The following is a 17487-nucleotide window of genomic DNA, read 5'->3' as shown; positions in this document are numbered from 1 at the left end:
AACTTTTAAAAAGGCCAAGATATTTTTGGTGACCATCATTCCTTCACTGGCAAATATCCAGTCAGTTTGCAAGTCAGCTATTTACAAATTGGGAAACATTTTCCTAAAGAAACAATTTTTTTAAATGGTGGTTAGATTCTCAGGCTAATCCTCAAAAGCGAATTTAATTCATAATAAAATGAAACTCAACTTCTAATAGAATCCTCAAACCTAACAAGCATTTATAGCAGTGATTTTCAACCGTGGCTACACACATTACATTATAATCACCCAGGAAAGCTTTTTTGTTTTTTTTTTTTCACAAGAACTTTTACTAAGTGCAAATACCAGATTTTATTCCTAGGACAATAAAATCAGAATCCATTATCAGTAGCAGTGGTGGTAAATGGAGCTTGGGAAAAGGTGCAGACGATGGAAACAATGCCTCTATGGAGAGTGGAATCAGTGCTGTGTCTGGGAAGTGGAGCCAAGGCTCTGAATGTAGAGAGTGGGATCCAAGTACTAAAGAGGAAGAAAGTATGTCACTGGGAGAAGGAAGGGATTGGCTTGTGGTGGTTTAATCGCTAAGTCATGTCCAACTCTTGAGACCCCATGGATTGTAGCCTGCCAGGCTCTTCTGTCCGTGGGATTCTCCAGGCAAGAATACTGGAGTGGGTTGCCATTTCCTTCTCCGGGGGATCTTCTTGACTCAGTATTTGAACCCAGGTCTCCTGAATTGCAGGCAGATTCTTTACTGACTGAGCTATGAGGGAAGCCTTAGGGATAAGATTGTGGAGTCAAAATCATCACATCAGAGATGTTGGCCTCTGATGACAATAAAGAGTTTTTCAGAATGAGAAAATGGTGGAGGGGTCTGGAATACTGGGCTCTAGTAGCCCAAGGATTGGGGCTGTGATGATGGGGAGGGAGCTGGTAAGAGGCCAGTTAGTTGGCATCACTCACCACTTCCCTTTATCTGGCTCATGAGGCAGGAAGGCTAAGTTCCCTTCAATCTACTTTCTTATTTTGGAGTGAGGCTTTCACAAAATTTCATGCCTCGTATATCTTCTCTACAAAAAGCAACGATGTAGTTCTTTTCATCCTCTTGGCATGATTATGGACACTTAAGACTAAGCAGAGGGAAGGGGAAGAGAGGAGGAATGAAGGGAAGCCAGTTTGTGGGCTCCTAAAATAGGAGCAATTCTGTTCAGCTCCTGCTGCTGTTCAACAGCCTTCAGAGTTCAGTAGCTCTTCTAGTCATTTCTTTGCAGCCTCTTTAGTTAGAAACATAGGCACAAAGTGTTATCACCAACTGGTGAAAGCAAAGATGTAAGGTGGAGGAGCTTCTCAACAATTTACTATGTCCTTCTCATTTTTATAGCGAGGCGTAGAGATTTCTGATTCTGTGATTGTTGCAATGTGGGAAAGTCTGTGGAGAAAACAACATTCACATTTTAATCAGATGCTCTCAAATGAGAGGCATTTTCTAAGTTCTATTTCATATTTCTTTTGGCATTTTCTAAGATATATTCCTTTTGCTCTGTGCTCTAGTTCCCATTTTATGAAATTTTGTCTACTCTGGATTCACAAAATCACTGAGCTTAATGTATACACAAAAGAGAAATAGACTAGCAGACATAGAAAACAAACTTGTGGTTACCAAAGGGGAAAGGAAAGAGGAGAGGGACATATTATAGGTAAGGGATTAACAGATATGAACTACTGTGTGTAAAATAAATTAGCAATAAGAATAAAATGTATAGCACAGGGCATTATACCTGATATCTTGCAATAACTAGCAAAAATACTGAATCACTATGCTGTACTCCTGAAACTAACACAATATTGTAAATCAATTATACTTCAGTAAGAAAAAATTTACTGGCCTAGAAGAATTCCAGAGACACAAAAATGTCATCTCTTCTGTTGGAAAGAATGGAATTATTACCATTATCTTTTCTCTGATCAGAAAGTTGGTCCTTAAGTAAAAAGACCCAGTACAGGAGAAGTTTTGATATGGGGAGGTTGTGGATAGAAGGACTTCTTTCCCAGGTACAAATTTACTGTAAGTAAACACAACAAACACATAGCTCCTTTCTGCACAGTTTGCCAGCCAACCTGTGTATCAACACTACGGGGAAGACACACCTCCATGAAAGAAATTCTTCTCTTCATTAAGCAAGGGGTCTAGCTCAGTTGGAAAATCTGGATAGACTTCAAACCCTATCCCATCTCAAGAATACAGATGAAAATGGATTTCTTAGGACTAAAATTCCTGGGAAGAATTAAATTGGAATGGCATTCTACCTTAGTGGACAAAAATCTTGTTTAGTAAGTGCGACTCCATTAGCTCTGACCGTTTCAAGGAAGATTCCATCACCGAGTCACCTGACTTCGGGCGTTCTGCTAGAGCAGACAGATGTCCCCCTTAGGAATCCCTGGGTGCTGGAGTAGAAGAATTAGATCAGTGTGCCCTTTGACACGCTGATGATAGCCTGTAATTTGGCAAAGATACTGTGTATAAGGTAGTCAATGAAAGTCAGCATATTGGAAAAATGACAAATAAAACCTCCTTCTCTAAGTTAGATACTTAAATTCTCAGTCCCGGAAGACCTATGTGTCAGTTGTTGCTTCTGACCTTTTCTAATTGAATTGTCCTTCTTTAGTGAGCTACATAAAAGCAGTTTAATAGATGGGAATAAAGGGGTACTGCATAACTTTTCCTATTAAAAATAAATATGTGTGCTCAGTCATGTCTCTTTGTGACCCACGAACAGTAGCCCACCAGGCTCCTCTGTCCTTGGGATTTTTCAGGCAAGAATACTGCAGCAAGTTTCTATTTCCTACTCTTCCTGACCCAGGGATAGAGCCGACATCTTGTGAATCCTGCATTGGCAGGCAGATTCATTACCACTGCGCTACCTGAAAGAAGTTAAAGTGAAAGTCACTCAGTCGTGTCCAGCTCTTTGTGACCCTATGGACTGTACATGGAATTCTCCAGACCAGGATACTGGAGTAGGAAGCCTTTTCCTTCTCCAGGGAATTTTGCCAACCCAGGGATCAAACCCAGGTTTCCCGCATTACAGGCAGATTCTTTACCAGCTGAGCCACAAAGGAGGCCCAAGAATACTGGAGTGGGTAGCCTATCCCTTCTCCAATGGATCTTCCTGACCCAGGAATTGAACCGGGGTTTCCAGCATTGCAGGTGGATTCTTTACCAACTGAGTTATCAGGGAAACCCCACTGCACCATCTGAGAAGTCCAATATTCCCCTCAAAATAAGTTACCTCAGGATTTATTAAGCCATGTTACTCAGAAAAAGTAGATTCAGATAGGCAGGAAATTGCAGCAAAATTCATCATTTTAACCAGAAGTTCAGGGCTGCTTTGTATTTTTGAAATTTCACTTTTATGTGTAGCTGGTTGCTTGGCTGTGGCTGGAGCTGGCTTCATGATGATCCCAATGGTACTGGAAACCTTAGCAATAAGCTTGGATTCCCAGTTTTCCTTCAGTGGAGTGAAACCATCTCAAGTCTCTGTCTTAATCCTTGTTAAAACTTTTAGTTGTTTAAAAATTATTTTTTAAAACCTGTAACTATGTGTGGTGACAAATGATAACTAGACATTGTGTTGACCATTTCAAAGTATATACAAATATCACAGTGTTATGTTGTACAACTGAAACTATTATAATGCTTTATGTCAGTTATACCTCAACTTTTCAAACAGTTATTTTTAAACAGAAATTTTCACTTTGAAAGTGAAACAAGGCTCAGAAAGTATTTTTATCAGAAGCAAGTTTGAGTCCGATTCTGAGCTAGAACTATTTCTAAAGGAAAAGCTTGGTTTAATTCAAGTTCCAATTAACTTAAAAAAGTTAAAAGTGAGAAAAGTGAGACCTTTCTTTTCTCTTCTAAAAACTGAAAGTGGCAGGGGAAAAAAATCTCTTATCTACTTAGATATTCTCATACATGATTATAATCTTTCATTTTTTTTTTTCTGCCTTAGTCTTAAGGAAAGTATATGCAGAAGGAATTGCTGATAAGAGAACTAGGAGAGAAAGTCAAAACCTTCCTTTAATTACCTTTATCAGGTTAGCAGGGAACAGGCACCTATGCCTTAGGTAGAGAAAGGTGATTAACATTCAGAATACAGCAGACTACATTAATTTAGGAAGGGCGTGATTTCAAGATAAGTTGAAGGGTAAGTTAGAAAGAAGCAACTTATTTAAGCTTAAGTATAGAACTAGGATCAGATCAAATAGTGACTGCTAATAAGAATTAAGGATTTGGTAGAACTGACTCCCTAATTATACCCAGATTATTGAGTAGACTCATTATGTTAGAAAGGATATTGGAGGTCAATCAATCCAACATTAAATCTTTGGTTGCAAGGAACAAATGCCTCCTACAGCTGACACAACCCAAAGAAGACAATTTATTAAAATGTTACAGAACCTAGGGCTGAAAGGAAGCCATGCCTGGGGAATGAAGTGAATAAACCTAGAAACTTGATCTTTATTTTCAGGACTTACCCCTTTATTTCTTTTTAAAGTTGATGCACATATCCATGTCAATGGCCTAAAGCCATTGTTTGAACATGACCACAGCTGAAATTCTAAAAAGTGTTTTGAATGGTAAAGCTATTAACACATATCTATAGAGTGGTGATAATAACTCTTGTGCTAAAAATACAGCTAGATGGTTATAATCTCTCTAACCATGGATTAGGTTATTACATACAACTACATTACAGAACTTTAGTGATAAAAGACCTAAAGCCTACCTCGGCCAATCCTCTTATTCTGCCATCAAGAAAGAAAATGTGGCCTAAAAAGAAGAAGCAACATGTTCAAGATTTCCTAGATAGTTAACAGTAGAACCAGAAGACCTGAGGTCTTCTGATGGCTGGTCTGTCAGACCAAAATCACTGCAGATGGTGACTGCAGCCATGAAATTAAAAGACACTTACTCCTTGGAAGGAAAGTTATGACCAACCTAGACAACATATTAAAAAGCAAAGACATTACTTTCCCAACAAAGGTCTGTCTAGTCAGTTCAGTTCAGTCACTCAGTCGTGTCCGACTCTTTGCGACCCCATGAATTGCAACACACCAGGCCTCCCTGTCCATCACCAACTCCCGGAGTCTACCCAAACCCATGTCCATCGAGTCGGTCATGCCATCCAACCATCTCATCCTCTGTCATCCCCTTCTCCTCCCACCTCCAATCCTAACCAGCATTAGGGTCTTTTCCAACGAGCCAACCCTTCACATGAGGTGGCCTAAGTATTGGAGTTTCAGCTTCAACATCAGTCCTTCCAATGAACACCCAAGATTGATCTCCTTTAGGATGGATTGATTGGATCTCCTTGCAGTCCAAGGGACTCTCAAGAGTCTTCTCCAACACCACAGTTCAAATGCATCAATTCTGCGGCGCTCAGCTTTCTTCACCATCCAACTCTCACATCCATACATGACCACTGGAAAAACCATAGCCTTGACTAGACGGACTTTTGTTGGCAAAGTAATGTCTCTGCTTTTAAATAGCTATCTAGGTTGGTCATAACCTTCCTTCCAAGGAGTAAGCGTCTTTTAATTTCGTGGCTGCAATCACTATCAGCAGTGATTTTGGAGCCCCCAAAAATAAAGTCTGACACTGTTTCCACTGTTTCTCTATCTATTTTCCATGGAGTGATGGGACCAGATGCCATGATCTTAGTTTTCTGAACATTGAGCTTTAAGCCAACTTTTTCACTTTCCTCTTTCACTTTCATCAAGAGGCTCTTTAGTTCTTCTTCACTTTCTGCCATAAGGGTGGTGTCATCTGCATATCTGATGTTATTGATATTTCTCCCGGCAATCTTGATTCCAGCTTGTGTTTCTTCCAGCCCAGCATTTCTCATGATGTACTCTGCATATAAGTTAAATAAGCAGGGTGACAATATACAGGCTTGACGTACTCCTTTTCCTATTTGGAACCAGTCCGTTGTTCCATGTCAAGTTCTAACTGTTGCTTCCTGACCTGCATACAGGTTTCTCAAGAGACAGGTCAGATGGTCTGGTATTCCCACCTCTTTCAGAATTTTCCACAATTTATTGTGATCCACACAGTCAAAGACTTTGGCATAGTCAATAAGGCAGAAATAGATGTTTTTCTGGAAAAAACATTGCTTTTTCAATGATCCAGCGGATGTTGGCAATTGGATCTCTGGTTCCTCTGCCTTTTCTAAAACCAGCTTCAACATCTGGAAGTTCACGGTTCATGTATTGCTGAAGCCTGGCTTGGAGAATTTTGAGCATTACTTTACTAGCATGTGAGATGAGTGCAATTGTGCGGTAGTTTGAGCATTCTTTGGCATTGCCTTTCTTTGGGATTGGAACGAAAACTGACCTTTTCCAGTCCTGTGGCCACTGCTGAGTTTTCCAAATTTGCTGGCATATTGAGTGCAGCACTTTCACAGCATCATCTTTCAAGATTTGAAATAGCTCAACTGGGATTCCATCACCTCCACTAGCTTTGTTCGTAGTGATGCTTTCTAAGGCCCACTTGACTTCACATTCCAGGTTGTCTGTCTCTAGGTGAGTGATCACACCATCGTGATTATCTGGGTTGTGAAGATCTTTTTTGTACAGTTCTTCTGTGTATTCTTGCCACTTCTTCTTAAGGCTATGGTTTTTCCAGTAGTCATGCGTGGATGTGAGAGTTGGACTATGAGGAAAGCTGAGCACCAAAGAAGTGATGCTTTTGAACTGCGGTTTTGGAGAAGACTCTTGAGAGTCCCTTGGACTGCAAGGAAATCCAATCAATCCTTCCTAAAGGAGATCAGTCCTGAGTGTTCACTGGAAGAACTGATGTTGAAGCTGAAACTCCAATACTTTGGCCACCTGATGCAAAGAGCTGACTCATTTGAAAAGACCCTGATGCTGGGAAAGATTGAAGGTGGGAGGAGAAGAGGACAACAGAGGATAAGATGGTTGGATAGCATCACTGACTCAATGGGCATGAGTTTGTGTAAACTCTGGAAGTTGGTGATGGACAGGGAGGTCTTGCATTCTGCAGTCCACCGGGTTGCAAAGAGTCGGACATGATTGAGTTACTGAACTGAACTGAACTGTCAGACATGTGATGCCTCGGGCAATGCTGAGAATGATGGTAAACAAGAGAGAGCTTAGTTAAGAACCTGAGTTCTCTGGTAGGACACTCTTTGGGCAAGTCCTTTGTACGTTCCCGAACTTTCATTTGTATAATGGAGATATTAATTCTCCCCAAAGGATGGCGTTGTTGTGAGAATTAAACAAAATAACCTATGTATTTCCCTTGGCACAATGTCTAGTACATATAAATTCTCCATAAATGATAGCAATTATTATTTATCAAAAAATATACTTAGCATTTTGCTGTTTATCAAATAACCCTGAAACTCAGCAGCATACAAAAACATTTATTTACCACTCATAAATCTGTGATCAGCTGTTAACTCTGATAGATTTCAATGAACGTAGCTCTAGCTTGGGGCTCAGATCTGTAGCATGGGACCCAGATTGAATGAGCACTCTCTACCTAGGATATGTTGTTCTCATGATGGAGGGAAGAAATATAAGAAATGGGAAGCATGTAATACTTAAAGTCTCTATTGAGAACGGTCTCCTTGTTCATTTCTACTAATAGTTCATAAGTCTAAGCAAGTCATCTGGCCAGGCCTAAAGCAGTGAAAGTTACTGACGCATGAGCAAGCCATGTTCAAGGAGGGATCAATCAAAACAATCTAGCACAGGAAAGTTGATAGAAAAACTATGGTCATTGAGACAAGGGCCTCTATGGTAGCTTGAATGGTCTGAAACTAGAAATCACATGGACTATCCATAATACCTCACATCCTCAAAATTATGGGCCATTTAGAAAAATCAGAGGTCCAGGGAAGGCAACAGTTATTCAGAGTAGAGATTGGGCACATAATGTAATCCCATCTCCAAGAAGCTTCACCGAGTAGAGGAGATGTTGCTGTAGAGAACATTTAGTTCAGCATTTCTTCATCAGAAAGCAACTGCAAAGGGTTCATGTCTTTAAAGCAGCAATGGTATCCATTTTCATGTCCAATAATAATAATTTAAAAACCGTCGTTAAGTTAAATGTTTATGTAAAAACTGTTTCCTTTTTAAGTGGAGCAAGTTGAGAGCCTTTGGGTGTATACTGAGGAAGTCTGCTTGGAGACTACATGGAGATGAGATGCATTTGCTCATGACTTGTAACTTAGTTTATAACACAGATGAACACCACTGGGTACCTCCAATAGCCTCACACATTTTTTTTTTTTTTTTTTTGCCTCACACATTTTTTAATTGTTTTTATTCCTCATCATATATTGTTACATTTTTCTCAGTTCTGAATTAATGCGGAATTTAATGAGGAAGAAAAAATATAATTCTACCATTTTTCCCCTGGATACTTTCACCAGATCCATAAATTTCCTTCAGCTGAAAAAACTAGGTATATAAAACATCAAGGTATCTCTAATATTTCAAAACATAATGTAAGGAAGATAAATAAATCAGTGTTACTTGTGCATCCTGTCTCTAACCAATAATTTATTATGGAAATTAAGTACTGATGATGCTTTGAGGTTTGGCCAGAGCAGAACTGTTCTGTATTCTTTCTGGTTACTGGCATACCTCAGTGCAGTCCCACAGCCTGTTCCCGCTGCCTGAAAGATCTCCTCCTTTTCCTTTATCTGCTTGATCTTCTTACCCTTAGTCTGCAGCTCAGCTCTCATCTCCTACCTTCCCCAGTTCCCTCCAGCAGGATCTGTTGCTCTTCCCTCAGTATTCTCATAGCATCTGTAAGGGGATTACTCTCTCGATAGCCCTATTTTTGAAAACAGTCACTGAGCCTGTTTCCCCGCCTTGACCTTCAGTTGAGATCAAGGGCAGCTTGGTCTTTCCAGTGCCTGGCACAGTGCCTCGCACCTACAGTGCACTCACCAAATCTTTCTTGAATGAATGGGGGTAAGCAGAATCAAAGCTTGATAAGATTAGAAACTAGAGAAGATGTGGGGAGAGCGTTTCAAGAAGAAAGAAAATGTACACAAGTCAAGAGAGAAAAAGGCAGAATCTGATAGGTACAAGATGGACTAGGGAGCCATAAATGTACCCATGTGACTAGACTTGGGAGTTCAGAAAGAGTGGGGGGGTTACATTTGTTGGGGGATGTTCCCAAGAGATACCCATTTTCTTAGTCTGCTTGGGCTCCTATAACAAAATACCATACTCTTGGTGGTTCAAAGAATAGGAATTCATTTTCTAATAGTGCTGGAAGCTGGCAGCCTGAGATTAAGGTGCAAACATGGTCGATTTCTGCTGAGAATCTCCTTCTGGCTTGTGGCCTTCTTGCTATGTCCCCATGTAACATGAAGGGAGCTCTGGTCTCTTCCTCTTCATATAAGGACAGTGGTGCCATCAGTAGGACCCTAACTTCATGACCTCGTGTAAAGCTAATTACCTCCCAAAGGCCCTATCTCCAAACACCATCAAAATGAGGGTAAAGACTTAAACATAAAAATTTGGAGGGGATACAATTCAGCCAATACTGAATGGTCAAGGATCTAGTCCTGCTTTAATGAAGTGGTCCAAAGAGATCTCCACTATCCATCCCTGTCATTCCTGAGGTTCCATTGTTCATTTAAGAAATTGAATGAAATCCCATAAATCAACATTTCCAATTGAAGGGGCTTTAAAGCCCAAGGGCAGGAGCAAAATAACCTTCTAATTTCTGAGATGAATGAACAAAGTAATTTTTGTGAGTGGTATCTTCTATTTCTACAGCAGCCATAAATCATACCTTTGGGAGCTGAACCATTTTACTTTTAAATGTACATTTTACAAAGAACACAGTCATTTCTTATTATGCTCCTTTTGTACAATTTTGTTGCATTCATCACTAGTCAGAGTCCTGTTGATTCTATGGCAGGAAAACTATTTGTTATATTTACAGTCCAAGTGTCTACTGATTAGCTCAGGCATGCTTGCATTAGCTGATCGGGATGGTAGTACAGTCTTAAAAGATTTATGGCTTTCTCCATTTACCCATGGTCCATATTTCATTATTTTCCATACCTAGACTCCTTTTGTCCAGTGCATTCTTTTGGGAATCTTCTATTCTTTTAAGAATCTTTTAGGAATTGTATGACATTTTTATCCATTTGAAAAGTTTATGTCCATCTGTAAATGATTCAAGCCCAGATGGAGAATTCTGCCACCTGATTTGCAGAAAGTTGTTGCTGCCTAAAGATTTTCTGGGCACGTCCCATTGATAGATAGTACAAATATATAGTGTTAATGTAATGGGCAAACTCCAGAGTATTGCCATAGCTCCCAACTATCAAATGATATACAAAAATATATAACTTGGGGACAGCTGAAATTGTTTCCACACTTTGAGCTCTGCTTCCATTAGACTGGTTCACAATATTAGATTGAATCCCAAGGTGCTACTGATAATCATCAGCTGTTTTTCCTGGCCAGTCTCTTTGTTTAAATATATTCTTTCATTATCCATGTGCTTTTGAAAAAAATAGGAGAATGTTTTTAATTGAATAATCTGTATTCTGCCAGATACTCCTTCTCCCTAGGAAGGTATATAGAAACTTACTTTACTATTTTTATTTATCCTACCAGTGTAGTATATTGATGAGAGAACTGAGGTCCAATAGTGTTAAAATAAGACATGAAATATTGATTAAGTCTTTTTTTAAATTCCCTTTTTGCTCATGAGTATAGCAGATTTCAGCGGAAACTGCTGCCACTATTGTGCTCTCCAATAAACCTTCATTGTTGGAAGGGTTTGGATCCCCTTTGGGCTTTGATAAATGATTATTATGCTTTTGAAATTTTCACTTGGAATGCCCTGGGCCTTGTTTGCATTGGATCGTAGAAGAAATGGATTAGAAACAGTAGAAACAAAGGCCCGCAAAGGAACCATTCTGTGAAGAGGTGGCAGCCACAGAGATGGAGGCAACTGGACTCTTCATCCTTGTTCCCTGACACTGGTTTCCCTTCTCCATTGCACAGCCCCCATTGTAGGCTAGGGACTTCCCTTTGGGTTTAGGCTGAGTGAGTATGCTTATTCTTAGGGCTGTGTTGCAAGGTAAGATAATAATTCAGTATACATCAAACCTGAATGGCTTCAGATAGACTTGTCAAGATGCTTGGCTAGGTAAAGAAAGCCTGTGGGACAGTGAGCAGAAAGTATGGGAACTGTACATAAGGAGAGCCCGGAGAGCCTGGATTTGGGGTCAGAGACATCCCCGTAGCAAATCTCTCTCAGCCAAAGACCAGGCACCAGCAAGTCAAGAAGTCTACTGTCCTCTTAGAGCTCAGAGGAGCTTGGAACAGAGAGGAATCTGGTGAAATGTGAAAGAGAACTTATTATACAATGCATACATCACAACAGAGAATTATCGCATCTAAAACAGGCCAAGATTTTAAAAACCCTGATATAGAGAAAGTGCTATTATTTTGCCCATCAAAGTATAAGCTTCTTGAGTTCAGAATCCAAATCATTGAGCTAATGGTGCTCAATAATTAGAGCATCCTGTGTGTGTGTGTGTGTGTGTGTGTGTGTGTGTGTGTGTGTGTGTGTGTGTGTTTCAGTCATGAGAGCATTCTGTAAATAGATAAATTCAATGTAAGTCAGCTTTCTTTTGAAAAGTAACCATTTCTGTTTCCTCAGTTCCTCCTCTGAAATTATCCCAAAAAGGACATGTCACTCACTAGAAAGTTCCAGCTTGCCAGGCATTGGGAGAAAAATGCTTCTCAGTATGTTTCCAGAAACGAGAAGATGAGGGAACATGCTCAGAAGCAAGGGTGCAGGTGAATGAAGGTTACTGACAGCAACAGATATTGGGATTGGTAAAAAAAAAAATAAGGCTAGCCTGACAGACAACATATACCTATGGTCATGTGATGGCCTTTAGCATCAAGGAACAGGGGTAAACATCAAGGGGTATGGTAGCTTATATTTTATTGGTAATAAAGTAGATGAAAAATCATATTTTAAATGATATACCTTCAAGCATGTGCTACATCAAGGTGTTGACAGCATCATTTTTCCAAGAGATGAGCAAGTAAATTTTAGCAGTTTTCAAGTGGTAAGTATCTTGATTACCAAGGAGCAGTGGGATGCAAAGTTGGCAGGTGAAAACAAATGATTGATAGCTTCCTTTTAACACTCTTGCCTTTTTTTCTCCCTGCATGACTCATTATTCTGCTGCATTAATTTAAGCTTTCCTATTGTACTGAATTAGGGGCTAACATTCTCTTATCATCCCTATGGGAATCTTGATTGTTTATTTGTAGGTGACAATAATTGTTTTTATTGATCCCCAATTGTGGAAGGTATAAAAAGTGCCATGGCTGATGGCCAGCTGGTACATAGTGCTATGTGCATGACTGACAAATTACAAGACAATATTTGACCCAAGAAGTGACCCTTTCAGAATTTTTTAAGGCATCTGATAGTTATCACTAGGTCTCTCCAAGCTAAGAAGCATAAACAACTTCACATATATCAGCACAAGTCTTTTTGTCGCTGATTCTATTCAACCTCCAAAAGGTCAACTGGGGTGTAAAATTTATATTTCCTCCTTTCTAGTACACCCACACAGCAGGAGAGTTTAGAAATGGTGCAGCTACAAGAATTCCCAGACGCAGTGCCATCCAGGCCAGCAAATTCCCTTAGGAACCCAAATCATCAGGGCATTTATTTGGAGTGAAGTGAAAGTCTCTCAGTTGTATCCAACTCTTTGTGACCCCATGGACTATACAGTCCATGAGATTCTCTAGGCCAGAATACTGGAGTGGGTAGCCTTTCCCTTCTCCAGGGGATCTTCCCAACCCAGGGATCGAACCTAGGTCTCCCTCATTGCAGGCAGATTCTTTACCGAGTCGCAAGGGAAGCCCCTTTACTTATTTGGAAGAATTCCTCTATTAATTCAGCAGCTACCATTCTTCCACTGCAAGTATCATTATACGGATATTAGCTAAGAGTATTGAGAAAAAACCACTTTGCTAGCCCAGGCAAGTATTATAGGTAGGAAACCTCGTATGATTTTACATCCCAAATATGTCAGAGGCACCAGGGGGGAAAAATGAAACTCTTTAATTAAATGATGGTTGTAGGACAGGGCACTTGGGCAGTATGAACCTCCTAGTCTGAATCAAATGCAACACAGCTTGCTTGAAGAGCTTTTGAGCTAATTATTATGCAGTCTCTCCAGAAACAAAATAAATCAGTTGAAGCGTAAAAGCCACTGATATCAGAAATGGGGTAAAAATTTCCTTAGTAGGTGGAGAAATGGAAAGATCTTTGACCAGAGGCCAAACCCTGAAATTCCTGACCTTCTTTTCCTGTGGTAAAGAGAAGAGAAACACATAGAGGAATCACTTTGACAACTGTACCCTATTTATCCTTTGAGGGTTCTGCTAGGAAAGCCTGGCTGTTGGACTCTCAGAAACAACTATGTGGGTTGGACCACAAAGAGCCAGGGGAGCTTATTTTGCCGAGTAGGGGTCCATATGTCTCACGAGCAATCCTCCCTTTGTCTTGGGGCTCTGATGCTATCTTGGTCCTTGACAGCAACTATGTGGAGGGACCAGCTCCTAGAAAAACACCTAAAAAGAAAACCGATTTGATTTAATTCAGATTTTTTTCTCACTCAAATTAATCTTTCCCTCAATGGTATGGTGGTGTCTTTGGTTTTAGACAGCCCTTCTAGCACCTTCCATGAGCAATTGTGTGAAAGAGAAAAATATGAGCTTCTCTCTTCAAAAGTTGAGTGAATGTAGCCACCACCACTGCCAGATAAAACTGTACACCCTTTCTATATACATCCCAGGCACTCCAAGGCATTCCCATGTTACAAATGTGCCTTTATTGTGACCTGACCAATTGTGTTATATGCTTGTTAATTACACACCCTACATGCATGGAACATGGAACTGCCACATGGCTAAAGATGAAAACAGATTGACTATCGTAGGTGATGATCGCAGAATCATTTGATTTTAAAATGAGAGTAAACCTTAGGTAAGCCTTAGTTAAACTATCTCATTCTAGGGAAAAGGAAACTAAGATGCCCCAAAGAAGCTAAGTTGTCCAAAGCTTCACATTCCAGTCGTGTCACAGCTGGAATGGGAAACCAGACACCCTCACTCAGTTTTTTACTGTGCTTGGTACTAACTCTGAAACCGCAGGTTCTGCTTTGTTACCCTATATTGTGATTAATTGCTTTAACATGTGTGGCCTCCCCCACTAGACTATCTGCTGTTTAAGAAAATATGCAATATTCATCACCAACTTCTAGCATAGTCAGTAGCGCATAAAAGGATCCCAATGAATGTTTGTTTAAAAAGGTGAATAAGTGGGTAAATATGTGAGACCTGTCTTTTCTCATCATGTGCAAAGAAATGCTGTAATTTTTTATGATCATTACTAATGCTTGGTCGGCTTAGTAATGAAGAATGGATAGGGAGAATTGGAAGGTAGAAAGATAGAAGAAAAAAGCAAGAAGAGGGAAAAAATACAATTCAACAGGAAGAAAAACTGGAAACAAAAATCAGTACATAGATAAACTTCCTAGATTTGATTTGGGAGCTTTTGGTCAAGACTCTTGTCTCTTCTGATCTCTCCCAGTTTTCAAATGACTTTTTCAGCAGATGGTGCTTTAAGCATTTCCCATCATTGCTGCTCCTCCTCGAACACCAGAATTGCAGGACTGACTGCAGGTTGCATTGTATTATAGGCAAAGTTGCTCTTATATCTTCCCCTCCCTGTGGTATATCTTCCCACCCATTTGGCACTTGTTCTTAACCCATGCTGCTGCAACTGTTCCTGTCACAGAGGAAAGTGCATGTAACTCGATGTGGTACTGTTTCTGGAATGTTTTCCATTTAGAAGACACACCAGGAGATACAAAGGAAGTCATTTTACATATTGGCATTTCAGACTCAGTGACAAATAGGCCAAGGGGGTGGATATAGATGCACTGGGTTTGTTTCTCTTTGCAAATCAACGGAAGTTGATGAAAATAAAGGCTAAAAATCCAGTTATCAACCCTCACTGTGAGTTCCTTGCTCCTGAAATGCTTACCTGTTGAGACTGGATACTAAGTGGTGCCTGTTTATAAAAGAATAAAAGGATTCAGGGTCCTAACTGTAGCACACTGATGGCTTGGTCCTGGTGAACTGCAGCAAGGATGTTGGACATCAGTGGGAAACTACTGGTGGGAGTGCTGTTACCAGTGGTGAAGTGGAGGAGGAAAAGAGATAACAGTGTGCCAGTTCACCAAGACATCTAGGTGGAAGATTGGAAATTTAGTCTTTTTTAGAAAGTGGTACCAAATACACAGTTGCCAAATAGCCTGGGGTGACCCAGATGCCCCTATGGGGAAAGTTTTAAGGAGATAGGCAGCCATCTGTCTTGGATGGATTGGGTTGTCTTGGCCAAAGACGAATCTGGAGATCCAGCTGTTCATCCAACATTCCCTTGAACCATTTGCAACTTGACAGACTCCTCAAATCAGCACTTATCTAATTACTCTACCCTTTCCGTTATTCTACTTCCCATCTCTTTCTTAAACATACGGAGCACACGTCCTCATATCTGTGATATGGAACACTTCCTGAAACAGTCTTCCCTCAAATGGTCTGTTGAGCAAATGGCATCTGTTGCTCATCACCAGGAGTAGAAGTCCAAACACTTCTGCCCACTGGATCTCGGTATAGGAGTCACCAAAGAAAACACAACACAGTCAAGCACTGAATGGGACAGTGCTCTCCTCACATAGAGAAGAGAGACAGAGCAAGATCAGCTCTAAGAGTGGGCATCAGTCCACAGTCAGCAGGTCCCTCCCAGCAGCTGACACAGGACTGTTGGCCTGCGTGCAACCCTCTTGTACCACAGAACAAAGGACCCCATCCCCTTTTTGCAGAGAACAGTTATAGCAGTGAGGTTGGCCAGGTGCCATATGTCACATAAGCAGAGCAAAGGAGTACATACTGAGTGTGAAACGGAAGAGGTTACTCCCACACAAGGTGGTAAGTCCAGCACAGGCTGTGAAAACTTCTTGGTGAGGAAGGGTTCCAGGCCCAAGGGCTGTTCTTGTGTGACCAAGAGGGGGTTGAAAGACTGCCCCCATGAGGCTGCCTTCCCATAGGCCCATATGGTTTCTTTCCATTCACCTCTCCTGCCCTCTTTTCCCCATATCTTTGTGTCTATTATCAAAAAGCCCTTCCCTGATCAACCTTTATAGCATAGCCATCTTCAGATCCAATCCTCTAGCCTCTGTGAAGACAACATGCCTTGTTTTGATACTTTTATATATCTGTGTCATCTACAGCAGTGATGGGCACACAGTAGGTGCTCAGTTAAAACATGTTCAGGAGATTGGTAACACAGGTCTTATAAAGGAAAAATATTGTCTCATGATGCCTGGAAAACAGTGAAGGAAAACTTTTCAAATGCTTTCACAGACCAAGTCATTCACTTACACTGCATCCAATTTTCACTTAGAAGCCCAGCAAGCCTCCAAGAAAGTGATATGTCCAGGTAAGTAAGATAACACCATTATCATTCAGCTCCCGTCAGGGCTCCAAGCAACTTGAGAAAACCTGTCCTCTGATACACAGCACTAATTTGTGTCTTACGGAAGTCAAATAAATTATTTTTCACCTGAAGGGAGCAGGATTATTTGACTCCAGATATTTGCCATATGGCTTCTCTTCCATACAACATAGCTTCTAGGCTTATGGTAGTAAGAGTGAAAGCATGCCTATAAACTATTCAGAGATAATTCAAAATAAGTGTGTATCTTTGACAGATTGTCAAGTTTCCTTATGTTTTTTCCTGAAAACAAGTGCTATGTTTTTGATAAAAGGTTGCTCATTTCTCATCACACTTTGCTGTTGCTCTGTGTATGTCTTCTGTGTTGTTCTGTTTGTTGTTTGTTTGTTTTCATTCCCCCTACAGAGTCCAGTCTGGCTCTTATCTCAGCACGGGGTGGTTCACCTTCATTCTGGCCATGGATGCCTGTTACGGCATTCACGTCTACGGGATGATAAATGACACCTACTGCAAGTAAGATCACAGAAAATTATTTTTATGCACCTCCAATTCTGATACCTTGTCAAAATATCACAATTCATTTTAATGCCATAAATCTGAGAAACAGATAAAGCAACAATTATTTCCTGGCGTTCTTTGCTGACATGACATTTTATTGTCAGTGCATCAAGTTGTGACTTTTAGGGATGATAAAAAGAAAAATATTTACCACAGTCTAATGTCAAATGTCAGAAGGAACAAAAATGTTCCTTAGTCTGTGGCATATCAGGGACTTGTGGCTTGAAAATACAGAACAAGTTCAATGGTTATTTAATTTGCAGAACAGGTTTGTTGTTTCGGCTGCTCTAATGGTTGATGAATGGCTACCTACTCAATGGTTATATTTGATCTTG

General features: G+C 40.4%; 1 protein-coding gene across 2 annotated transcripts in view; it reads left to right on the top strand.

The window, feature by feature from the left end:
- Positions 1-17487, top strand: part of ST6GALNAC3 (ST6 N-acetylgalactosaminide alpha-2,6-sialyltransferase 3) — a 630739-nt gene that overhangs the window by 610253 nt on the left and 2999 nt on the right. For both annotated transcript variants that reach the window (XM_081490156.1, XM_081490157.1), the window contains one exon: positions 17000-17107. In XM_081490156.1, coding sequence (XP_081346282.1) covers positions 17000-17107 — 108 coding nt within the window. The remainder of the gene's footprint in view (positions 1-16999; positions 17108-17487) is intronic.

The sequence above is a fragment of the Giraffa tippelskirchi genome, chromosome 5 (genome assembly GCF_054371585.1).
Source record: "Giraffa tippelskirchi isolate mGirTip1 chromosome 5, T2T-mGirTip1v1.2.pri, whole genome shotgun sequence".
Lineage (NCBI taxonomy): Eukaryota > Metazoa > Chordata > Mammalia > Artiodactyla > Giraffidae > Giraffa > Giraffa tippelskirchi.
The sequence above is the reverse complement of the archived record's forward strand: the minus strand, read 5'-3'. Positions and strand labels throughout refer to the sequence as shown.